General features: G+C 38.9%; 2 protein-coding genes across 3 annotated transcripts in view; one reads left to right on the top strand and one right to left on the bottom strand.

Annotated features, from left to right (window-relative positions):
• The window catches only part of LOC120309124 (ERC protein 2-like), a 39,814-nt gene extending 14,727 nt beyond the window's left edge, over positions 1-25,087 (bottom strand). The window contains exon 1 of the mRNA XM_039346013.1: positions 24,577-25,087. The gene's annotated coding sequence lies outside the window, so the exon portion shown is untranslated. The remainder of the gene's footprint in view (positions 1-24,576) is intronic.
• Positions 660-25,726, top strand: DRC1 (dynein regulatory complex subunit 1). 2 transcript variants are annotated; one of them, XR_005557008.1, is made up of 17 exons: positions 660-897; positions 1,509-1,596; positions 2,202-2,314; positions 3,071-3,254; positions 9,567-9,704; positions 11,190-11,276; positions 12,760-12,882; positions 13,725-13,864; positions 15,312-15,446; positions 17,124-17,359; positions 18,493-18,671; positions 18,857-18,946; positions 19,203-19,289; positions 19,781-19,977; positions 21,969-22,112; positions 22,909-23,040; positions 25,135-25,181. XR_005557008.1 is itself a non-coding variant. In XM_039346010.1 (17 exons), exons 1-17 carry the CDS (start codon positions 701-703, stop codon positions 25,195-25,197), a joined length of 2,304 nt encoding a protein of 767 aa, XP_039201944.1. In that variant the 5' UTR covers positions 660-700; the 3' UTR covers positions 25,198-25,726. The 2 variants fall into 2 exon arrangements, 1 of the variants encoding a protein (XP_039201944.1); XM_039346010.1 differs by having other exon boundaries at positions 22,938-23,040; positions 25,135-25,726.
• The last annotated feature ends 357 nt before the right edge of the window (positions 25,727-26,083 follow it).

Below are 26,083 nucleotides of genomic sequence, written 5' to 3'. Positions count from 1 at the left end.
ATAGTGAGTGAGAAGTTGCTGATATTTATTATAGGAACAAATGACATAAAGAAGGTTTTGAATGGGTAGCATTACTCTAGCAAATTCTGTTGCAGTTGTTTTTCATTTTTTTCAAGTCCCTTGTCCATGGCTTGAATGAAAATTTTATTTATTTCCGTTCACATTTATCACCTTGACTTATACGCTATTCTATTTCCAAAGCATCCAAGCGACTTGCATTAACAACATAAATTTACAACGTATAAAATCGACAACACAATCATCACAGCAAGAAGGTCTTAATGTGTCACCAGTCCATCAGCAAAATCTCCAGGTATCCCTAAGATTCTTCTTCAAAGAGCCATATTTTGTTAACCATTGGCTGAATAGGAATGCTTTTATCACATTAAACGTGACCATTAGAGTGATCCTAAATGACAACACGTTGGTGTTATCACCTCCACTGATCCTTTCTGCATTAGTTATTTACAGGATTCTCACGCCATTACTGACACGATTCAACCTAACTACAGCGATCTGCAAAGGAATTCAAGAGGAAACAGGGACGTTGTTATTCCATTTCGATAGGAATAATAGGCAGGCAGCTTCAATCGGCTTCCGTAGAAGGGGCAGGCCTTACGTCTGGGTTGCTAGGGACGCTGTTACCATGGTACCGGAGACAGGCGGTTGCTGAGGCCGGTGGAGTATCAACGCCGCCAAAATGAGCGCTGCTGTACCCGAAGGCGAAGCGGGGACAGATGTCGACGTGGAGGCGGAGGCGGCAGGCGGGGCCGGACGGGACGCTGGTAGTGGCGCTGTCCCGCGTGCCAAGGCCGCCAATTTAAACTCAGAAGACCCCCTGGAGCGCATCGCCGCCCGCCGCCTTCGCATCGCCGCCCGTCTGGAGGCGAAACGACGGTCGGTTTGATAGAGGGGGCAGGATGGGGGGATATTCGCATATGCATCGCCTCGGGGTCCTAAAACGAATCCCCAAAGCGCTTTGCAAGAATTGAAGCATGAAAGGCAAATCTGCCAGTGATTTTCGTAATTGCAAATCCACAGTGCAGCAACGACATAATAAATGTTTCCTCCACGAGTTAACCGTGACCGGTCATAAAATGCTCGCGAACTTATGTGAACCCTTGAGCCCTGTCAATCTTCACCCGTCTCTTTTCAATAGAGTCTATTGGGTCTTCATCCCAATGGTTCCCCATTCATCCACCAAATCCACTTTCATCTATTTGGTTTACACTAAATGGGGCTCATCCCTATTGCCCACTCCATTGCCTGTGTCTAAAAAGTCGCTCCAATTCAAACTGAACAAAAATCGTGGATTGTGAATAACTAACAGATGCTTCTATACAAGGCTTTTAGAATGCATTCAGTATCAGAATTTTAGGGAGTGGGATGGTGAAAATGAACTTATTAGGCACCTGCTTCAGATTAGCTTTTTATTGGTACCCCTATTTCCCATGTAATAAATCATGTATAGGTTAAATAGATATTTGTGTTTGTTTTCTCCGTTTTAGAGAAGCCCTTGGGGAAGATCCCGATGCAAAAAAATTTGTAGAAGAGGAACAGAGCAGGAGTCACAAGCAAATAGAGGACAGTAGACAGGTTAGTAGAGAATTAGGGAATCACCGTGTGAATCAAATTGTATGACATATTTTGCCTTGTTGGACAGTCTATGCAGAAACGTTATTCACTACATAGCCTAGCCAACAAGGCAGAATAAAACAGAAACTTGATGTCTCAATAGTTTATGTTTAAAGGCTATTATAAAAGTTTGATTTTTTTTAATTAAACAGATATAACTAAAATCATAGGAAAATGTTTTCAAGATCTTACATACAGTATAGCCATTTCACAGGGACCCCGCTTTGGGCCTGCTGACAAAATCAAGGTTTAAGGATTGCTAGAAAATCAGTACGATCGGGGTCATTCTCAACTTGGGTGAGGATATGTTCCATAGGGCAGGTGTTACGACAGTGAATGTTTGCCTCTATGGTGCTGTCAGATGAAACTCCTTAGCAGATGGGACCTGAATATGCCCCTGCCTGCCTGCCTGCTTACCTGCCTTCTGGGACAGGTAGATGTAATCTGGAAGAGGCAGCCCCTCAAATATTAATTATATTCTGCAAATCCTGAAATGGGTTAACTCTATAACTGAATTAGGTATATTGTATGTATGTGAAATCTGATTCTGGCATGTTTTCTTTCAGAGATTGGCCAAACTGTTGCTTGATGGCACACAGCTAGTAACAAACATCCAGGTGGCAGCTGATTCTCGAGAGGCACACAGGAGATCAGAAGAAGAAGAGCTGACTCGGCAAAGGTAAGACCTCCGTATTAGCATCTCTTGGAACTATGCAGTGTTTAGGACGTGAAAGAAGGATAAAAAATCAAACTTAGCACAGTTAGGGTTGTCTTAAGAAAGCATCTTCCCCTTGAATTGGGGCATCTGGGGGCAAAAAGGTCAAGATAGTAGCTGCAACTGCACAACTAGAGCCCTGCATCTTTTAAAATGAGTTGTGCATACACAGCAGGATGCCTTCAAGAAGATTGCAAACTTTTTATTAATAGCTATGGCTTATAGAAGCCATCTGATGTTCAATACATATTACTAATTGTTTTCAGACTGTCTTATCTATGTGTATATTTGTGTGTTTTGTCCATATATGTGTCGGTGATGTATTTGTCTTAATTTGTACATAAATATTCCTTGACAATTGTGATGCCCACCACTATCCCCCACAGATTCCCTTACTTTTGAGCAGAAATTAAACATGGCATCTGTACTTCATTCTAATGCATTAGCTTGAACTTGAATGAACTACAAGGCCCAGCAGACAAAGAGTACAAATAGAAAAGGCTGCTTTGTACAGTTTTTTTTTTAATTTGAAGCTTGGCTTTTCTACCAAAAAGAAAGACTGAGGGGGGGAACAGAACTAATGTTCCAAGGAACATTTCAGATCATTCATGATCCATAGCAGTACCCAACAAATGTATGAGTTTTTAATCTTCATATAGAATAGAAATGAATTTCATCTAGTTTGTTTTGAATAAACTTCCTAGATATTGTTATTCTCAGGCTTGAGAAACTGGAAAATGAAGCCAAGGCCAATTTGGACAAGTTTGATGAGATCACCGCCAAGTGGGCCAAGGCCAAGCAGAAGACTATCCCCCAGGATCTCTGGGAAGCTCTTAATCTACAGCAGCAGCACTGTGCATTGCTGATTGAAGAGAAGAACAAGGTCATTAGTGAATTACAACAGGTAGGATTCATGCTTAGTGTACACGCATCAAATTGCTCTCAGCAAATATGGCTTCAGGGGCATGCTGAAAGGTCCATGCTAAGAACATTGAATTTAGAGAAAGGAATTTTAAAGAAGAAGATTATAATAGTTTGTAAGTATTTCAGAAGATCCCATATAGAAGGACATTTAGATACATATACTAAACTGTGATGGAAAAGCAGTCCTTACCTAAGTAAAACTGGTAATTTGGGCAAATTTAGCAAGAATTCAAAAGGAAGCTTTTGAAAGTTCTTTACTGATTTGCAATATTCTCTCCCTGCAGTTAGCCAAATCATGCAATTATGGGAACATATAATCTATATAATAGAAATTATATATATATACATATATATATATTTACCTTGAATGTATATATGTAGGTCTTTGGTTATTTGGGTTTTCTCCCACGTAAAATTGGAAGTGTCTTGGCAACGTTTCGACGAAGTCTCATTCGTCATCTTCAGGCTGGTGCTTTCGGCTTCGTGCTTCTAGGAGCAATGTGTGATTGTAGCTGTTTCCTCCTTTTAACTGCCAGTGGGGGTTTGAACTGATTGGATGAGAGCTTGGCTGTGTTCTGATTGGATGGAAGTGTGTTCTGATTGGTTAGGAGAATAAGTGCACGCATTGAAGAACATAAGAACTCAGTCAAAAAAGAGGAACCAACTTCTTCCCTGGTCCAACTCCTTAAAATTACAGAACATGAAATTGACTTTAAAAAGACTAGAACCATCGCCAAAACTGAACATTTTAATAACAGAATAATCAGAGAAGCCATCGAGATAGAAAAACGCCCACACAGCATGAACAAACGAGATGATACCTCCCGCCTACCAGCCATTTGGAAACCCGCCCTTATTGACAAACGACTCCCTAACACAAAAAATGGCACCAGACCCAGACTCACAAAAACCACACAGGATATCACCACCACACATCCACGCAAAAAGCAAACCCAAAGCCACACCGATGATGAGGCACGACCACAAACCAGAAGCCAGACCACAGCTGCATCATTAGCCACTTTAAACCCCTCCAATCCATACATGAAGCAAACTGACACCCACCATGAAGATGAGGCACGACCACGAACGCGAAGTCAAAAAATAGCAATGCAGTTCACCATTTTTAACCCCCCCTGCAACTCATACTAACCTGAGCACAACAAAGCCCCCACCCAAACAGAACACTCCCCCAGCCAATCAGAGCACAGCCAACCCCCCAGCCAATCAGAGCACAGCCAACCCCCCAGCCAATCAGAGCACAGCCAAGCTCCTAACCAATCAGAACACAGCCAAGCTCTCATCCAATCAGTTCATACCCCCACTGGCAGTTAAAAGGAGGAAACAGCTACAATCACACATTGCTCCTAGAAGCACAATGCCGAAAGCACCAGCCTGAAGATGACGAATGAGACTTCGTCGAAACGTCGCCAAGACACTTCCAATTTTATGTGGGAGAAAACCCGAATAACCAAAGACCTACATACAAACACCCGTGAAAACCTCAGAAAACAAATATCGAACCTCTATGGGGAGGAAATCCACCATCTGACCAGGACCTATGAAAAACTTGAAGTCCAAAGAGCTTCCATTTTATGTGACCTCGCATTCCTATGCAACTGCCGAGATCAAAATTTAATCCCTACATGTTTCCAACTGAAATTCCACTCCAACTTTGCAGCTACCAAATGCATCCTGAAAAGAACAGAATTGCCCCTAATCAGAAATGAACTTCACACAAAAAGATTCTTCCTAGACCGAATTAACAAAGATCTCCTCACACTTCACCTCAAACTCAGCAACAAGATCCACCCCGCACTTTGGGACAAATCCAAACAACTCGCCGTCTGGAGAGCCGAAACACAGACCACCCTCAAGACAGACACACAGACCAACAAACTCTGAAGACTACAAGAACGCCAGAAACAAACCCCTCCCCCCTCACAGCCACACATGAAACAAACAGTGCACAACATCTCAGATAGGATTCTCACCAAAGCCGAAACCAATGTCCTTTCCAAAGGATTCAACTTTGTAGTCGCTCCCAAACACATCCCCACTGAAACCATTATATGTGGAGTTGAAACCAGCCTGACCAAAATCAACCCCGATGACGCTAACAGAATCAGACTCGAAATCACCAACATCCTCTGCATCAGCAAGCCACCCAAAAGCAACTTACTCAAAGAGGAACAGACAGCACTATGTAACCTGAAAGAAGACACCAGCATAATAATCTTACCAGCAGACAAGGGCAATGCCACGGTGGTTATGAACACATCTGACTACCAAACCAAATTAACCAACCTACTCCAAGACTCTACATACAAACCCCTAAACACAATCACACCACCTACCTGGAAAAAACCACCAGATCCAAAATAAAAGCCTCCCCCATTAGTGAAGAGATCCAGCAAAGAATCATTCCCAGAGAGAAATCATCCAGATGCCCTAAGCTCTATGGTCTCCCCAAGATACACAAAGAAGGAACCCCATTTAGACCCATAGTCAGCTCCATAGGCTCACCTCTACAAAACCTATCCAAATTTCTCGCCAAACAACTACAGCCCTATGCAGAATCCATCACCTCACACGTAAAAAATTCTTTCCATTTCTTAGAGATCATAAAGAAACAAAACTTACAGCCCAGCGACCTACTCGTGATCTTCGATGTCATATCCCTGTTCACCCAAGTGCCAATCAAAGAAGCCTTGACAGCTATCCAAAACAAATATAACCCCCCAAAACACATCCTAGATCTGACCAACCATTGTCTATCCAACACATACTTCATCTATAACAGACAAAAATACAAACAAATAGAAGGAGCACCCATGGGATCACCCCTCTCACCTGTCATTGCAAACCTCTACATGGAACACTTTGAAACCCAAGCTCTAGAAAAATCTGAACACAAACCCAAACTCTGGTTCAGATACGTAGACGACACCTTCAAAATCTGGCCACATGGGAAAGAAAAACTGGACAACTTCCTCATACACCTCAACAGCCTATACCCCAAAATACAGTTCACCATGGAAACAGAAGCTAATAACCAACTTCCCTTCCTAGATGTCTTAGTCTACAAGAAATCCAATAGCTTCCTAGGACACACCATCTACCAGAAGAAAACACACACAAACCGCTATCTCATGCTCTCTCACACCACCATCCAGCACAGATCAACTCCGTAGCCAAGACACTCATCTCTAGAACAAAACGCTTAGCTGATGAACAACACCTAAAAAACGAACTGCACACTCTCACTAATGTACTTACATCCAATGGATTCCAACGAAATAAGATTACCAAACTAATCCAAAAAGAAACCCCCACTAAAACCCAAGACAGAGAACAAGAAAATGGCAAAGCCCTCCTCCCTTACATAAAAGGCACCACAGACAGAATCAGTAAGATCCTCCACAAATACAACATTAAGACAGCATTCTGCCCAAACAGAAAAATATCCACCATCCTAAGAAACCCCAAAGATAAAATTGAATTAGAAAATCAAGGAGTATACGAAATCCCATGCACCACTTGTCCCACCACATACATCGGACAAACAACAGAAGAATAAGTGCACGCATTGAAGAACATAAGAACTCAGTCAAAAAAGAGGAACCAACTTCTTCCCTGGTCCAACACCTTAAAATTACAGGACATGAAATTGACTTTAAAAAGACCAGAACCATCACCAAAACTGAACATTTTAATAACAGAATAATCAGAGAAGCCATCGAGATAGAAAAACGCCCACACAGCATGAACAAACGAGATGATACCTCCCGCCTACCAGCCATTTGGAAACCTGCCCTGTCATTGACAAATGACTCCCTAACACAAAAAATGACACCAGACCCAGACTCACAAAAACCACACAGGATGTCACCACCACACATCCACGCAAAAAGCAAACCCAAAGCCACACCGATGATGAGGCACGACCACAAACCAGAAGCCAGACCACAGTTGCATCATTAGCCACTTTAAACCCTTCCAATCCATACATGAAGCAAACTGACACCCACCATGAAGATGAGGCACGAACGCGAAGCCAAAAAATAGCAATGCAGTTCACCATTTTTAACCCCCCCTGCAACTCATACTAACCTGAGCACAACAAAGCCCCCACCCAAACAGAACACTCCCCCAGCCAATCAGAGCACAACCAACCCCCCAGCCAATCAGAGCACAGCCAACCCCCCAGCCAATCAGAGCACAGCCAAGCTCCTAACCAATCAGAACACACCTCCATCCAATCAAAACACAGCCAAGCTCTCATCCAATCAGTTCATAGCCCCACTGGCAGTTAAAAGGAGGAAACAGCTACAATCACACATTGCTCCTAGAAGCACGAAGCCGAAAGTACCAGCCTGAAGATGACGAATGAGACTTCGTCGAAATGTCGCCAAGACACTTCCAATTTTATGTGGGAGAAAACCCACATAACCAAAGACAAACACCCGCGAAAACCTCAGAAAACATATATATATATATATATATATATGAGAAAAGTAATTTGAACTGATGATGGGAAAAATTAGAAGGCAATCATCTCCTGAACATTTACATCTTACCTGGAAAATTCCAATACACAAAGGAAACATTAATAATATAGTGTCAACCTAAAATAGCATCAAAATACCTAATATCTAGAACACTAGTATCTACCGTACTCATCTCCCCAGAAGATCTCCCCAGAGTAATCACTGAAAGGAAGAATACAAGCAAACTCTCAGATACCTCCCAGCTCTATTTCGCCCTTTTAAAAGGAAGTAACTAATTCTAGCTGAAACTAATATGTTTCCCTATATTACATTTTTGTTTGTTAATCACCCATTTGTGTGCATATGTGCATTTTCCACCCCTTTTAAAAAAAATAAACAGTGGTTTTTATGTTCTCCATAAAATATAAGATGACCCACTTCCCTATAATTCACAGGGAATATCTGAAGTAAAATAAATATTTTATTCTTATATGATATATTTGCTATTTTTTAAAAGTTGAAAAGCCTGGGAAGTAAAATAGATTGTCATCGCAACAAACTATAAATTCCAGAAGATCCTCTCTGGGAATGGCTTTTTCACAGCTGGGTACTATTACTGGAAAAAAATGGCAAGTGGTGAGCATAGCAATGTGAATGGGAGCTATTCCTTCTGCCCTATGATCTTTGGAAGAAATATGAGATTTTGAAAAGTAATAGCCTCAACAGCAATAGGATTAAACAGCTAACAGTACCTTATTTGATGCTTAAAAGAATGGTGCACAATCCATGACCAACAAGCTACATATGGCTCCCAATGGTGAGATTATGATTCCCAAAGCCACTTTCAAACTTGTTGCTGAGTTCTGATAATAAATTTTAAAGTTTTGTAAATGCTGAGGGTATTTCATCTGCCACCACATTGTGATGTCTGAAAATATTTGTGTTCTTCCCCCCCTCCCCCGGTGTGATTTCATGTAATTTACTAATGTTTGTCTGTTTGGCAAACTACATGATATTATCTTTGAAGTATGATAACTGTTTTTCCTGCCATAAGCATCGTGATTTTGAGTCACTTTTCTGGGAAAGAAGGGATCATAGTTGTTGGGGAGAAAAGCCTATGGTAAAAAAATCCACAGATTTTGATCAATGAATTGGGAAGTAGTGGGAGGAGAAGAAGAATGTGTGTGTGTGTGTGTGTGTGTGTGTGTGTGTGTGTGTGTGTGTAAGAATGGGAAGATACATGAGTGCGTTTATACTGTATGAGGAAAGAAAGATGTGTATGCGTATTGAATAAATGTGTGCCTGTGAGGATTAGAATGTCTCTTTGTAGTAGGGTGTGTTGCAGTGTATGATAAGCATAATCAAAAATCACATCCATTTCATCTTTGCCCTCTCCATTTAGAGCATCCATGGTACTGTAGTCTCCTGCCCTAAAAAATATGCATTTCCACTCAAAAATTTGGGGGTGAAGGCAGATTAACTAGATTGGTACAATCAGCTTGAATTGGTTTATTTACTGAGTTTGCACAACATACTGAACTATGAAACTCACCAAACACACTGGGATCATATAATAACTAAGTTATAAAAAAGTTAGACACAACTGACCACAATTAACTAAGCTTTACATGCTGTGCTAATGCAGCTGTTAAGTCTTGACTGATTGTATTACTGAACATATCCTTTAGCTTGGTGAACAGCTTTCAGTTTTGCAGAGGTAAACATGGAACAATACCACAATTAATTCTTTTTCTGAATTAAATTAATTCTTTTTGCTTTCCTGATTGATTTTGCTTTTTTAGGAATTGAAGAGTAAAGATGATCAGTATGTGAAAGATCTTAGGAAACAGAATGAAGACATTAATTTGCTGCTGGAGCGAATGGAAGAACAGATCCGAAATCTCGTTAAAAACTACCGTCGAGAACTTTTGTATATAGAGGTATATGATTTTTTTTTAGCAAAAGATGATTTTTATTTGTTGTGCGTGTACAACAGATAAGAAAAAGAAAACAGAGTTATATGAAAAACAATACAATGTGTATAAAATGTATCTTGTCTCTTATTAATTTATAAGTAGCCTGTTATATGTTAATCTTAATCTAAAACAGATTAAGAATGTTATAAACTACTGACAGTATTAAATTAAATTAAAATAAATAGTAAAAGACTAAGGAAATAATGTTTTATCAATTCTGTATGTTTAGCTAAATTGAATTCAATTCTGTTTCAAAAGTTAAGGAAACTAGATAGCAAATTAATAACTTTGAAGAGTAAGTTCCATAGTTTGCAGATACTACTAAAGAAAGTTGTTTTTATCAGATTCTTGTTTTCTATTGTAAAATGAGTAGTCAATATTGAGATTTAAGACTAGAAGCTTGGTCTTATTTTTATTATTTATTTTTATTTATTAAATTTATATAGCTGTCCATCTCACATATGTAACACTGAGTGGAGCACATGATTATTATGCCATTTGTGACATATAGAGCAATATGAAGGCAAAAACAGGAAGAATTCATATGAGAGGTCTCTATTCTGAGTTCACAACTAAATAATCAACATTAATATAATTATTTGGGGACAAGTCTTCTCTCCTTTAGTGGAGAGAGAAATGCTTACAAGGTATGTGCATTGTATCGGTTTACTATTGTATTTGTTTACCAAATACATATATTAACTATGAGTGGAATAGATAAAAATTACAAATATTCAGTAAATAACTGATCACAGTAGGAAAAGAACACAACACAAAATGAATTAATGAACTTTTGGGGGGGTCAACCTATTCTCCAAAGCACCTGAGGGCAGAACAAGACTGAATGGATGGAAACCAATTAAGGAGAGAACCAACCTAAAATTAAGGGGAAATTTCCTGACAGTGAGAACAAATAATCAGTGGGATGACCTGGCTCTAGAAGTTGTGGATTCTCCAACACTGGAAGTTTTTAAGAAGAGATTGGACAACCATTTGTCTGAAATGGTTTAGGGTTTCCTGCCTGAGAGGACTAGCAGGTTGGACTAGAAAACCTCCAAGGTCCCTTCCAGCTCTGTTATTCTGTTAATGTAGAAGGAGCTTAATATTTTAACAGTGAAAACTATTTTAAAAAAACCATTAAAAGTTTAGAAGGAACAAGAAGTCTTGACTGATTGATTTAATTTGTATAGGTATGCATCTGAACAAGTGACTCTCTTCTTTGTTCTAAAAATATTGTCACTTGAGACTCACTTGATCTTACTCAGCAGTAACACTTGGGAAAGGCCCATTTGTATAACCCAATTGTACTTCAAGTTACAGTGGGGAATTGGCATCATTTTTATCATTAAATGTTAGCTCTATAGAGAGATTTTCCTACCCTTATTTGAGATTATTCATTTCTTTGCTCGTAGACTAAGAGGTGTTTAAATCATAGATTTTTTCCCCCAGAAAGCCTTTGAATTGGAGCGTCGTGAACTTCTTGCAAGTAACAAAAGGAAATGGGAGCAAGCCATGCAAACTCTAAACCGACAAGAGGTAATTTGGGTTTTTTTGTTCTGTTGGATCCCAGGAAGCAGTGATAACCCAAGAGTTCTCTGTGGAAAAGCTGATGGAAAAGAAAGGTATATGGCAACAGATGGAATATAAGAGGAAAGGGGAAACTTGAATAACAATCTTTTGTAAAGCTTAAATATTAAATATTTCTGGAAAAGTCCTTGCCAATATCAAGATTTTTGATGGCTCGATTAATGGACGATGCTTGAGGGTGAATAAATAAGTATAGGTAGAAGAAGCCTAGATGTGATCTCCAGAGTGTAATTTAGGGTGACTTTATATTTTAAAATCTAGAACATAACAGGTTGTCTTGATATTTCTTAGTCTGTCTCTGCCATTGTGTCTTTCATAATGGGAAATAGAAGACTTGACGCAAGGTGCATGTGTGAAGATGCACACAGTGGTAGGAAAAGTGTTTCCCCCCCAAAAGAATAGATCGTAAATGTTATTGCCTCTGACTACACTGTATTTTTTTAAAAAATCTTGGAAAATTCTTTTAAAATCTTTGACATAACATGAAATTGAAAGGAAGGAGATGTTGTCCTTATCTTCTGCAGTGTGGGAAGAGGCTGATGCTAATATAATGCTAATATCTAGAAACTTTTTAAAGCAGATCATTAGCTGATAGAAGAGAATATTTGTATTTCTGGGTTGAAGTGTGGGATCCTGGTGCTCTCTTGATTGCTTTCTTGCAGACATTTCATTACTAAACTAGTGAACATCAACTGTGCATCATCCAGTCATTAAGCATGAGTTGCCTTGAATCACAAGATGACTGGGATATTAAACAAACAAACAAACAAAATAAATAAATAAATAAATAAATAAAGTGAGAACTTAGAAAAGAATTCTGATTTTGCAAAGAGCTAGCATGAATTTCCCAAGGACAAGTTCCCAACTGGAACCAATAACTATATTTTCTATCATTGCGATTTCCTTGATAAAAATATAGGAGTGGTTTACCATTGTCTTCTCTCATGTACCGTATTTTCCGGCGTATAAGACGACTTTCTAAAGCATGCAAATCGTCTCCGAAGTTGGGGGTATTACAATACAGTATTATGAATTGAGGCCTCTGCCATTGTAACTAAAATGATTGTGTACCTCTGGCATCTTCCTGTATTGCTGCTGCTTAATGCAAGTGCCTATTTGCTTTAACTGGGCAGCTGGAATTACCTTCATGCCTTGGGTGACCCTGCTGGGAAAATATACTCTGGGCAACACTCCTGACCTCCTTTTCATATCCCTCCCAAGAACAGCCCCTCCCCTCCAATAAAGTAGCACGACAGGTTTTGTGGGGGGAAGGTGTTGGTATGTTATAAGAGCTGAAGGTTACAACCAGATCATCATGGAGAAAATCCATGTGACTGAGAATTGACCACGACTTCATAGCATATAATCAAGTGGAGTATAAGGGAGAACTTAGACTATTTTTAATACTTAACATATTTTCCCCATTTTAAAGTTGGATTTTATGATGGCTCGCTTGAAGAAGGTGGAGGAGTATGAACAGGAACTGAACCAACTGCGGGTGCAAGATGCTGAGGAGTACAATGTTATAAAGATCAAATTGGAGCATGATGTGCAGGTATGAATCAAGAACAATTTACTATGCCCATTTGAGGGAAGCTGAGTAAAGCAGGACAATTTGCCCCAAAGAGCAGTGGGAAGGTGAGATTGCCATTGGCAGATTCCTCAGTGTATGTTCCTTATTTCATCTGATGGACACCAAGAAGCTGGCCTGGCTGGTTCACTAGAAGTGGATAACCATAGCACAACCATTAATATATATAGATTTCAGTAAAGTTTTAAAATATCTAAAAATTATATAGATACCTATATTTGAAAGTCTTCCAACTTCCCCAGCTCAAGATCAGGATCATGATGTTTGATTTGTGCCATTTAATACTTCTTCTGCTGCAAAGATGAAACTATTCAACTTCATACAGTGTTTTGTCTTCAGTAAGAGAACTTTCATCTCTGGATTCTTCCCAATAGCTCTGCTTTTTATTTCCTTTCCAGATTCCCAAGCTAGTTACCTGTTTTTAGATGAGGGTACTAAAACTTTTAGTCAGTGTGTTTGCTTGAAAAGCTCCACCTTGGCACTCTAAAGTATGCAATAGGCAATGTTGTTGACAAGTGATGAAAATACTAAAGGAATAGCATTATTGCTGCTCAGCCTAATTCATATGTAGCAAAATCATGAATGGAATTTATATCATAATCCTGGCTTGTCACTCAATGTAAAAAAAAGAAGTTTAGTAGCATCTTTTTCTGACTAACAAGTTTTACCAAAGGCATGCAGGCTTTTTAATAAAATTTGTTAGTCAGAAAAAGTGCTATCGCACTCCTGATTTTTGCTGCCCTAAACTAGCACAGCTCTGCTATTACAAAGTTAACTTAGTGTAATATTTTTGTTTGTGGTACCAGATTTTGGAGCAGCAACTCCAGCAAATGAAAGCCATCTACCAACTAAACCAAGAGAAGCTGGAATATAATTTCCAAGTGCTGAAGAAGAGGGATGATGAGAACACCATAATCAAATCCCAACAGAAGCGGAAGCTCAATAAGTGAGTAGCAGAACAGCTTCCTTGCTTCATATTTTTATTGCTTCCTCTTTGTAGGAGAAAGAATAGCAGAGCCTGGGGGTTGAGTCAAATGAGTAATCAGCCTAGAGTCTCTATGTTGCCACAAGCAGACGAAGTCCAACCCTCTGAGCTGTGCCAGGATTGTGATATAAATTCCATTCATGATTAACTTTTTATTTAGTGCCAAAATAGTGCTGTTGGTTGACTAGATTTCTGTGCATGGGCATGAGCAATAAATCAGCTTAATTGGAACTTAAAGTACGGCCCTGATATTTTACCCTGGACACTTCTGCAATCACTATTTTTCCTTGGCCTGGAAAGGAAAAGCAAATACAGGTAATCCCCAGCTTGTGACTGTAATTGAGCTTGGAATTAAAGTCGTCGTTGTTGTGGTGGTTGGATAGATCATCATGTAACCACACCCAATTTTATAACCATGTTTTGTGGTGGTCATTAAGCAAATGCCGCTGTCATTGAATTAAACAGTGTCATTAAGCGAATCTGTTTTTTTGTCAGCATTTTTTGTCAGAAACAGGAAGTAAATATCAGAAACCAGTAAAAAATATTGAAAAGTGTGGTCATCTGACTGTGGAACTCTGCAAACATCTGTAAATGTGAGCCGTTTGCTAAGCACCCAAGTGCAAACACATGACTGAAGAGGAAGGGTAACTTTGAAATTCAATCATAAGTATCTTTTGGGGGGGATCCATTGTAGCTTCAAACAGTTGTTAAGTGACTGGTCATTAAGCAAGGATTACCTGTATTCTAAATTTTATGCTGGAATGCACCCAAGTACAGGTAGTTCTTGACTTGCAACAGTTCATTTAGCGACCATTCAAAGTTACAATGGAAATGAAAAAAGTGACTTATGATAATTTTTCACACTTACAGCCACTGCAGCAGCCCTACGGTCATATGAATGAAATTTGGATGCTTGGCAACTGATTCATATTTATGACGGTTGCAATGTCCTGGAGTTATGCGATCCCCTTTTGTGACCTTCTGATAAGCAAAGTCAGTCGGAAAGCTAGATTTACTTAACAATCATGTTACTGACTTAACAACTACAGTGATTCACTTAACAACTGTGGCAAGAAAGGTCGTAATATGGGGCAAAATTTACTTAACTAATGTTTTGTTTAGCAAGATAAATCTTGGCTCAGTTGTGGTCGTAAGTCGAGGTCTACCCATATGCATATCCTCAGAAGCTTTTCAGCTTCTCAAAGGGTGATGTAAAATTGTAGTGTCTAAAATCCATGATCTCTGAACAATGAAATCCATTAAATAATAAGTCTTATTGCCACAAAGTGATGGAATATTTTAAACCATGAGTTCTAAAGGATTTAAGCCCTTTTCTTTGTCTCTGAGTTGTGTGAGTGTAATTTAGGTTGGCTCATGTTATAGATGTGTCTGTCTCTTCGCTTCTTAGACAGCATGATGTGCTCAATAACCTGCGCCTGAAATTAGCCAAGCAGATCAAACAGTATCGTGAGGAGAACCTGACACTGACAGCTGACTATAAGAGGATTGTGGAGCAGTACAAGGACTTGCAAAGAACAATGAGGTGGGGAGCGCACACTGGGACAAGAGGCAGATGAAAGCAATTTGAGACACTTTGTCGCTTGGCTAGAATTCTGCACTCAATTATGTTGCCCTCAGAACAGATGAAGAATTGTGTTCTTTACACCAAGAGTCCTGTAAACCCATGTTGGGGGAATGAAAGATGATTTTTTCTTTCTGTTTACCCTATAAATCTAGATTAACAAGTTTTTTGTGTGCATACATACTTACATACATATATTAAACATACAGAAGTACAAACTACACAAGCTTCTTTTTATACATGACTCTTCTTCATGACTTGTTAACTGCAACACAAAATTTAACTAACCATTAAAAGACATAATCTCACAGTGTTGCTTTCATCTCATCACCAGCCTCCACCATGTAGGCAGTTTAAAATCATACAGATGATCCTAGCATTACTACTATTTGTTCAATGACTGAATTTATGACAGTGCTGAATGAGTGGTCCTTAAGACTAGTCTTTGAAAGTTCTGGCTGTCATAGCATCCTTACAGTCACGTGAACACCATTTGTAACCTTTTCTGCTGGCCTCGGACAAAGAAGTCCATGGTATTAGAGTAGTATTTCTCTTCTTTTCCTGACATGTTCCTCTTCCTCAATCTTTGTAATGATAGAGTTAGAGTGGAATTTGTCTAGTTCCTCTTGACAACTTTAAGGTAGTCCAAGCATATCCATCTCTGATCACACTACATTGTTTTTCAGTTATTTTAGCTAGTGTAACAGAAGAAACTGGTCCCTTAGCTTTCAGAGAACCAACTTTCAAATCACAATGCCTACAATCACCCATAGATGGAGGCGGGAGACGTGCTCTCTCAGCCATGGCTCTTACATTCAAAACTGCAAGGTGTGTGTTTAAAAATTCATGTGTGAGAGCTGCTTCTTTTCACTACTTTTTTTGTAGCTTTTCTGACATTCATTCAGAAGTCTTCCTTCATTATCGTCACTGGATCAGTCACTGTGGCATTCTGTCTAGTAAACAGTGACTGATTCTTGAAGCAGGTGGAGCAATCATCTGTCAAAACCTGCCTCTTCCTGTTGGGAAAGCAATTAATTCTTTTTTTGCTGGCATGCGATGCCAGGAAAACGCACAGTTGTTTCCTTAAGTTGCTCTACATTAGGCAAGTGAGGGCAGTTGTTGGTCTTCTTGCTGAGGTAGAATAAAGCTTAGCAATGAGAGCAGTTCAAGTATATTGGCCTACATCAGCTTGCTGTATGAATCCTGCCATTTGCTCAGCATATTGTCTGAACCACACCATTATATTAAGTCTTACATGTGGTTTATTTGAGTATAGCATTTTAGGTGGCCCCTGCCATTATGCTTTATTAACCTGGCTGTAGAGTTTAGCATGATACATTGTATGATCAGAGCAACTTAGCTCCATATGTTAGAATTTGCACTATCAAATCTGTCACCAGCCACAGCATAGAACAATAAAAAGAAGAAGTGCAAGGCGTAGAGAGACCTGGCCCACAGAATCACCAAGAATTGGACATGACTGAATGAATGACATCATCATCTTTATTAGGATCTGAATCTTGGGACTTCTAATTATTTCATTATTGATCTGTAGCCAAACCATTGTGTATTGGTGCCAATCAAAATCTGAGTATAGGTTCAAGTTTGTTGAGTCATGCATCTCTTTTCTTATCTCAGACATTTTGCCATTGTGGATGCTGAACATTTCCTGGATGTGTGGCTGATGAATGAAGAAGAGGCCAAGGTGCTGATTCGCAAAGCCTTTGATGCTGACCATGTCATCCATGCTCAGCAGTTGGGGTTGCCCTGGACTGAACCTGATGAGTGGTTCCTGCACAATGTGGGACCTATCATGCATACTAAGAAGATAAAATCAGCCAATGAGCTGGCCCGTGAGGTGATCACACCTGACAGTAAGCAATGTTCCAAAATCTTTGTGGAATTCTGCATAAAGGCAGCATGATTGATGCAATTTGAGACAAGTTGTACCACATTGCTAATGCCTGTATAAATGATTCTGTTTCCCATTATAAAAACGGGATTTATTTAACAAGTAAGAAGATGATGGGACATGAAAGTCATGAAGGGGGGACAAAAATGAAGACAATTGCATAGGTTCCTTAGAAATTAAGGATTAGAATTTGTTTTTTTCCTCAGAAATTGACAAATTCTGCTATTGCAATGCTACAAATTTCACTCCTATGAAGATTAATTTGTAACATATACTGTACATAATGCAGATTATGCGGTCATACCCGAATAAGCCAGTTTTACATACTTTATTTTCATTAAAACAGATGGATACCTTTTTACAGCCCCTTAAACCAAAAGATTAATTGTATGTTTTCCAAGGATCACGTGGCAGCTTTTAAGAGCGGCTAGGTGAATATAGAAAAAGGTACAGCTGCTTTAAAGGGTTTCAGAGAAGTGCCATGTTCATGCTACAGCTCTGAAGCACCTTTTTGCTTTCAGTGCAGAAAGCTATATATTGGTAACTCAATATTAACTTCTCTGTAATTTCTGGAATCTGGCCATATAAAAAATTGCAAATTTTGAAGGAATTTATGGAAGCTGCATCGTGTTTTGGGGGCCACATGCAACTTTGGGGATCAGTTTTTACAGCCCTTTTCTAAATAATTAGAAGAGTTATGATTAAGCCCATATTTCTGATCATGTAGCATCACCCCTCCTCAAACATCCTATTTTTGGTTTTGTCAGTTAGTACCTGCAAATTTATGAATACTTGTGACATTGTAAAGCGAAATGCTGTTTTTAATATCAATTATGACTGAAAATTTCTTAGGCTCGTGAACCTAGTAGTAAATGTGGAATTTGTCGGATGGTATGGAATCATAGAGATGTAGGCACTCTGTTGCTGGCCACCCATCTTGTATGAGGGATGCTGTATGTTGACGTTAAAATGGCATATGTTAGACTTCTGATTTTTTTAAAAAAATCAATGGATAAAGAATAGCTGGTTTAATTCTTTATGTATTTAGGAAAGTTCTGTGTTATGCTGCTACCCCAGGTTCTGTTTTTTCTCTAGCAAGTCAATCACTTCAGCAACTTTCTTCCCCATCCGAGGGCAGACCATCAGAAGAGAATGAAGTGGTCCCAGAAGAGGAGTGTAAAGAGGGTGTGGGAGCTGAACCAGAATCAAAGAAACGTTGGTCTATTTCAAGAAAGACTGTCAAGCACATTCTGGAGCTCCTCTGTGATGAGTCGGTGAGCTGAGAAAATGAGGAAACATGGGGTTCGTCACTTGCTACAGATGTCTGCTTTCTGAGGCTGGGGCCTTGCTATGTCACAATATCCTCTTAAAGTCATGTCCCAAGTTCAGCTCTAGGAATTAGTCAGACCAACAATTCATGTTTCCCCCTCTTGTCTTCTGTATTTGCTTCCTTTGCCAGGGCTTCTTGATTGAGAGCAAGCTTCGGGGTCTCCTGCAACCTCTAGAGAGGCCTGATCGCACTCTCATGAAGCTGGACTCCATCTTCACCGTAAGTTCCTTAATTCTCTTGCAGAAGTGATTGTGAAAGCATGTACTTGGGATTGGGGCCTCTCTATGCTACCTCAGTAACTGATTTTTTCCCAGTTATTCCTATTTACCCTAAGGTAGAGATTTGTACAGTCTGCCAGGAGTGTAAGGTCTCAACCTTTGTTTTTAAATTTAGTTTTGGGTTCTAACTGGACTCCTTATGCCATCTAACTAGCTGATCTCTTAGCACCCATTTAGGTTTCTATATTTTCTTATAGGCCCTATCAATTGACAGTGAAGATGATGTATATCGAATGCTGGAGTTTTTCATGCATTTCAAGGCTCAGAAGATGGCTGGTTCACAGGTAATAGAGATGGGGGCTTCAACTAATGAACATCATGATTTTCAATGTGATGCATGTAGAGATTTATCTGTACAGTGATCCAACCATCAAAACTTCCTTCATAACACTAGCCTTAGCTCTGTTCTGGCTTAATTGTCTACTCCCACCTCCCATGGACTTTCTCTATGCGATGTCATTGAAGTTGAAAGTCCCCCCATCTCTGCCCAGTGGAGGCTGAGAAACATGAATTGGTGAAAATAATCATTCTGTTTTAGGATTTTTTTAGTTGCAGTCATGGATTGTGCTTTTAACCAATACCAGCAAATGTTGGGTTATGGTCGCTTTTCACAAAATGTTGGCCTTTTCTTTCATGTCTTAATTATCTTTGTTTTTCTTTAATACTCTCCCTTACACATACATCTCAGCTCTCTCAGACTGTTGAATATTCTCTGTATTCCATTGGGACATACAGTATGGCTATTATTCTCCCAGAATGCTTCATTTTCTTTTAGGACCTGGAAGCTGTAGTGGCAGAAGTATCTCAAGATGCGGAGAGTATAGGAGAGGAGGAGGAGGAGGTTTCTGCAGAGCCACAAGAGGAGGATAAAAGCTCCACAATTACAACAGTGTCCCTTTCTGCACTTTATATGCATCCTGATGACATTTTGAAGGCTCTCAAGGCATTTGTGCAGGAATTCCAGATACCAAAGTAGGTCTGGATTGAAAAATGGGGCTGGTAAAGGTGTTGGATTTGCCCAAAAGGTGAAGAATGGATTAAAACAGAAAATTGGCTTGGCCCTGGTAGTAGTGCATATGATGCTCACAAGCAGCCAGGAATAGGTGCACGTTCAAATAAGTAGAATAGAATAGAATAGAATAGAATAGAATAGAATAGAATAGAATAGAATAGAATAGAATAGAATAGAATAGAACAGAATAGAGCTGGAAGGGACCTTGGAAGTCTTCTAGTCCAGCCCCCTGCTCAAGCGGGAGAACCTATACCCTCTCAGACAGGTGAATGTCTAGCCTCTTCTTAAAAATCTCCAGTGATGCAGTACCTATGATTTCTGGGAGTAAGCTGTTCCGCTGGTTGATTGTCCTCACTGTCAGGAAATTTCTTGTTAATTCTAGGAGAATTAAATAAATATTTAATTTAAATATCTTTTCTAGGATCTTCCCAGGTATTGATGTTAAACTGATTGGATATAGTATAGGATAATAATATAGTATAGGATATTATTATTATTATTATTATTTAGTATAGGGTCTTTCCCCTATTAAGTGTTATGTGAACTGAAGTAGTGTCCAATCATCCTTGAGTTGACACAAAACTGCCTGTACAAAATTACTGTTGTAACTGTACATCCTTTTTTCTGTTCCTTCTGCATATGTTCCAAAGTGTTAATTAGTGGTGCTGCCGTAGCCATGACCTTATTCTTTAGCACATCACCAACTGCAGGACTGTCCATCATCTTTAGGCTTCTTCCAGTGTCCCTCCTATATGTCATTCAGTCATTAAACTGAGTTGGATTGAAAAACAAACACTTGAAAAACAAACACTTCCAAGGCATAAAGGAAGCAGCACTTTTGTTTAGGATTTTGTCTCCCTACTTTTGCTTTCTTTATGTAGTCAGTACTACTTATTTCTGTTAATTATTGTATTGCTAGCTGAACAGTCTAGGGCTGTTAAAAGGCCACCAGCAGATCATTGCTGTTCCTAGCCTTTTAAGGGACAACAGCAAAATGACCACAGATAAGGCTGACTGGAGGGGAAGGGGCTTTCCCTGATCTACCTGAAATGGTCATAAATATTTCTTTAATCTCACCCACTAGTGATCTCTTGATTCACCTATAACATAATGAGATGATGAAACATTACACATTTTACTTATCTTGTGATAAGAAAAATATTGCCAGAGCATTTTTGGCTAAATATAAAAGCAGAAAGATTTTTGTGGAGAAGTATATTTTCACACATAAAATCTCAAGTTCAGTCTCCGGCATCTCCAGTTAGGACTGGGGAGAGCAAATGATGCTCAGTACAAATAGTACTGCCTCAAATGGATAGAAATATTGTTTTGAAAATAGAGAAAGAAAATCTCACATATGCTATTCTATGTTTCTACCCAGATGCACAAATGATTCAACAGAGGAAAAAAACCAAAGCTGATCAGTTAACAGGATTGGAATATGTAGCTCTATTGTTGACTGGTGAACATTTCTTTTGAAAGCTAATGAAGATTTTATTGTCTTAAATTTCTGTAGTAATGTTTAATAATTTCCTAGTGTTTTGTTTTATATTTTTGTGTTTGTGCTGTCATAAGCTGCCTAGAATTATATAAAAATTGAGAAAGTTGGGGGCAAGGGGGAAGTAAACTATTAAATACCCCATGCATTTAACTGTCTGGATTGGAGGGGATTCCATCATTGCTATATTTGGTGAGGTTTTCATCAAGATTTGGACATTGAGAAGCTACCATCTGCACAGTGTATCAAAATAACAGCTCACTGTGAGATTTCTATTTTAGCATTGTGATTCAGCCCCTAGTCATGCTAATGTCTGAGTTGGTGAGAACAGCATAGAAGAATTAAGTTGAAGCCTTCACTTAGATTGTGATAGGAGTTTAGGACCAATACAGTAGGAAGTTGCTTATGTCAGATCAAATTATTCCAGCTAGTGGCTCTTTCCTTCACCTCTAGGGACCAATGGCCACAGATAAAGAAAGTACATGAAGAGCGGGACAACTCTAAAGATTCTGAATATTGGGATGCATTGGCTCATGTTATCCCAGATGGAAAACTGAAGCTTTGGGATGCTCTGATTGTTGGCTTACAAAAATACTAGTAAGTGATGAAATCTGCACATCCATGCCCTTAGTGATAATAGGGCAACCTCTGCAAGGAGTGGACTAGACACATTTGACCTAAGCAATCTTGCCAAAGTGTGCTAATGTGTTATTCATCCTAGAGACTTGTGGTGAGAGTAGTCTCTTGTGATAAGACAGCAGAAGACTTATTTCTTCAGTTTCAATGAACTTTAATCAAATCCCAGTTCAATCCCAGTCTTGTCATTGTTTTTTTAAATGCAAGTTTGTAGACATGTGAACAGAAAATACTGACTTTCTCCTCTTTACTTGGTCAGTTTATCAGGAAGTTGATCTTCTGTTGCCCAGTTTTAATGGGTTCATTTCTCTATGATAGTGAAAAGCTTTATTTTTTTCATTGAGGACACATAACTGTCCTCATCCTGCATTCCCCACCTCTAGGCTATTGAGTTTGACTGGTAATGTTCCAATAGTATTGGAGTAATAGGGCAAAATAAAATTGTCCAATGTGTGAGGAGGGTTGGGAAAACATGATTCAAGGCACCTTTGAGTTTCTCAGCCTTCCCATCTTCCCCAAAGGGAAAAAAATAGACATGTTTTTTAAAAAAAGATATCTAAAAGCCTTAATCTTCCTTAACACCCGAGGCTCCCATTTTGGCACAGTGCTTCACTAGCAGTGTTTGGTCATATCTACTCTGAGGAACTCCTAAAATTACTTGAGGGCTGAGGAAGGGGTGTGGTATATCCATGTGGTTCAAATGTTGACCATTTGAAAGCCTGCAGTCAACAACACTTTTGTCCATACTGTGTTGAAGGACCCCTTTCTCTTTTCCATCTGTCTAAGCCATTTTCTGACTCTGAGGGCAAAGCTGATTGCAGAGACTGATGGGCTGACTCAGCAGAATGAAGAACTTCAGATGCTGCTACAGCAATATTTACAATCCCCAGTAAGTAAATGGATAGAAATGTAGAATCATAAAATTGTGGAGGAGTAGGGGACCATGTACCGTAATTCAATCCTGTACAAAATGCAAGAAAACTAATTTAACCCTTTCCATGAGTTGTCCATCTGGCATCTACTTAAATTTTGTAGAGATGCAGAACCTGCAACCTTCATAGTTAGACTGCTCCATTTTTATATACACCACTTTTAACAATTTGTCAGTCAGAATGCTGTATGAAATCCTGTCAAAAGCTTTGTTGAAATGTAGGTGAGTTAAATCCCCTTCTCCACTGGTATAGTTATGTTGTCAAAGAAGGAGAAAAGATTTCTCTCTGAATACCTATTTATGATAAAGCCATGCTTTTCAAGGTGCTTACATATGGCCTGCTTTATTATATTTTAGGCCAGTTATGTACCTGTAACTAGGCCAGGAAATCCCTGCAGGACCTATTCAGCATCTTGTTTGCAAAAACTTTCTCACACTGAATTTAAGTCACACTGATCAATGTTTATTTGGTAATGTTTGTCATTTTCCCTGCCATAAAACTCTCCAGGATAATTTCCAGACAAAACATATTTAAAAACGCAGCAATATTTTGAAAATATACAAGCTATATCAGCAACAAAACCTTCTTGATAGCATTTTCTAAAATTTCTGAAAATGCTTAGGAATAAATCAAATTCAAATCAGTATAAAAACCTTTCCTCAAAATAAAAATTGTAGAAGAGGATGGAGGGCTTCTGTCCTAGTTTTGTCCTAGTTTATATAGTTGCAAGTCCACATAGACCTCAGCAGTTGTCCTTCACATTTTATTTTATTTTCAATGATATTAACTTTACTTGCTTAACATATTAAGTCAGTTATAATACACAGTATGTTATCTTATCATCGCCTTCCCACTATGCACCACTCTTTAATCCAAGTACTACATTTTCTATATTTTCCAGACCCTAAATTGTAGCTAATGTGAGAGGCATTGGGGAGGCTGAGACAGTAGGGGAAGGCTTATCATATTAGGTATAAGCTACTGTAAGATAGGAGAGTCTGTTAACAGTTTTCTTCATAAACTGCAACTAATCCAGATTGTAAAAAACCTGGAAGGAATTTTCAAAATGTTTTGATACTCTGCCTTAAGGAATTCACTAATGAATGAGGGTAGGAATTTTCTTTTGCAGTTTGCAAAATTCTGTGTTTGCTCATTAATCCTGAAAGATACTTTACTGACATCTACAAATCTTGCTTCCATTATGTTGCCCAGCTGTTAGGGGATTTGACAGCTATATGGTGATAAGTGTGAAATTTAGTAAGCATAAGACTTTCAGTGAAGAATTAATGCAATATGGATTAAGATAGAGGTAGATTTGTGTTTCTTCACCAGAATGTTTCATTTCGTGTCTCAGGGGAATGCATTTACACCCATGGTTGAATGCATGAGAGTTATAATTGAGTATATAGCAAGGAGATAAAATTGGAGCAACTGTTAGACACAAAGCAGTACAAAGCAAAGTCTTAGGCTGGGGCCCATCCTGTTCCTCTTACCTCAATATCAGCAAGGCTGTGGTAACAGTGGTGCAGACTGGAGGAAGATCAGGCAGCCAGCTATTTCTTGATGAAATTGTTTGGTAAGTGTAATGAATTTGCTGCCACACAATATCAAGATGACTATTGGCTAGTTTTCTAACTCCTGGGAAACAGTCTATCAGAGGGCTTGAGCTATTTTGAGCCATGTTTCGAGATAGTATGTTGCCAAATATAATTTTAAGACAGTGGATTTAGAAAAAGAAGATGGTTGCCCTCATTAGCTTTCTTGTGGTATTCCCACAGACAGCTAGCAGAAAACAGAATACTGAATTAAGTCTATTTTTGGCGTATTTCATACAGACTCTCATGCTTTTAGTAAAAGAAAAAAGAAAAGAGAGACATAACCATAGACTCTGGAATCATTATGAACAGACTTTATTTAATGTAATCTATAGATCTTGGGAACCAGTGCTAATTCTTAATAAAACATGTACCTTGAGATGGGGTACTTTTAAGCATTTTGAAATGGAGCTGGATACAAGGGAGCCTTAATCTCTTTGCTTCTGTTTGTTACAGGCCAATGCTGGATTGCTCATTCCGCCTACCCACTTACTGCATCTGCAGATGAATAACCCATGATAATCTTCTGTGCAAGAGATGTGGGCTGGTTATTCCCCCAGTATTCTCATTACTTATCTGGATCATTACAGCCAGGTCATTACTGCCAATCCCCACTTAAGTCCCAAGAGGCAAGAGTGGGCATAAACAACTTCAGCATGTAAGCCCCTCAGTTGTTTTGAGATGCTGGTTTGAAAACACATATGTTAGTCGTTCCTGAGTTAAACTGAGACACACAGGTGTTTTCTAGCATGATGGCAGAACTGATGTACTGTATATAGGGAGTAACTAAAACTAAGTTAAAACTAAAACTAAGGCACATTAAATCTGCTTTCCAAATATTCTGATATATGTTCAAACCACAACTCAATGTGATTAGATGATGAAGCCCATATTGGCATATTTCAGAAAAGAGAAAAATTTTATCCTTCATAAAAATTTAAAACAATATAAACAAGATGTCTTTTTGACTCTATCCATGTATTTTTTTTGGGGGGGGAGGGAAAGTGTTTCAAAAGAATTAAGTCAAAATAATAAATAAATATTTAATTACTACACAATTTCTTCTGACTCATCCTTGTTACCTAAGGAAACGAGGGTGGGATGGAGTGTCTGCAATTGGATGGTATCAAGCATCAGAAGATTTGAAATTGCAACTTCTGGCATTCTGAAATATTTGAAATATAATCCCAAGGAACCATTAAATATGAACTTGAATAGCAGCTTTGACTGAGAAAAAAGAAGACACACACACACACACACACATATATACTGTACCCGTAGGACTGAGACTGTGTTTCCCTTGCGTTAAGCCATATAGTTTGAGATGCTTCATTCTACCATGCCCATTAGTGTGTGGAAAGTGTGTTGTCATAATCTAGTGCTTTACAGCCTATAAATAATAGCA

This window comes from Crotalus tigris, unplaced genomic scaffold (assembly GCF_016545835.1).
Source record: "Crotalus tigris isolate CLP2741 ecotype Arizona unplaced genomic scaffold, ASM1654583v1 scf7180000017987.690289119674:8195010, whole genome shotgun sequence".
Classification (NCBI taxonomy): domain Eukaryota; kingdom Metazoa; phylum Chordata; class Lepidosauria; order Squamata; family Viperidae; genus Crotalus; species Crotalus tigris.
This window is presented reverse-complemented; position numbering and strand designations above follow the sequence as displayed.

Excerpts from the sequence above, each read along its gene's own strand:
- DRC1 (XM_039346010.1), top strand. The coding sequence starts at position 701 with ATGAGCGCTGCTGTACCCGAAGGCGAAGCGGGGACAGATGTCGACGTG. Across the intron at positions 9,705-11,189 it reads GAGAACTTTTGTATATAGAG|AAAGCCTTTGAATTGGAGCG; the intron begins GTATATGATTTT and ends TTTTTCCCCCAG. Across the intron at positions 12,883-13,724 it reads AATTGGAGCATGATGTGCAG|ATTTTGGAGCAGCAACTCCA; the intron begins GTATGAATCAAG and ends TTGTGGTACCAG.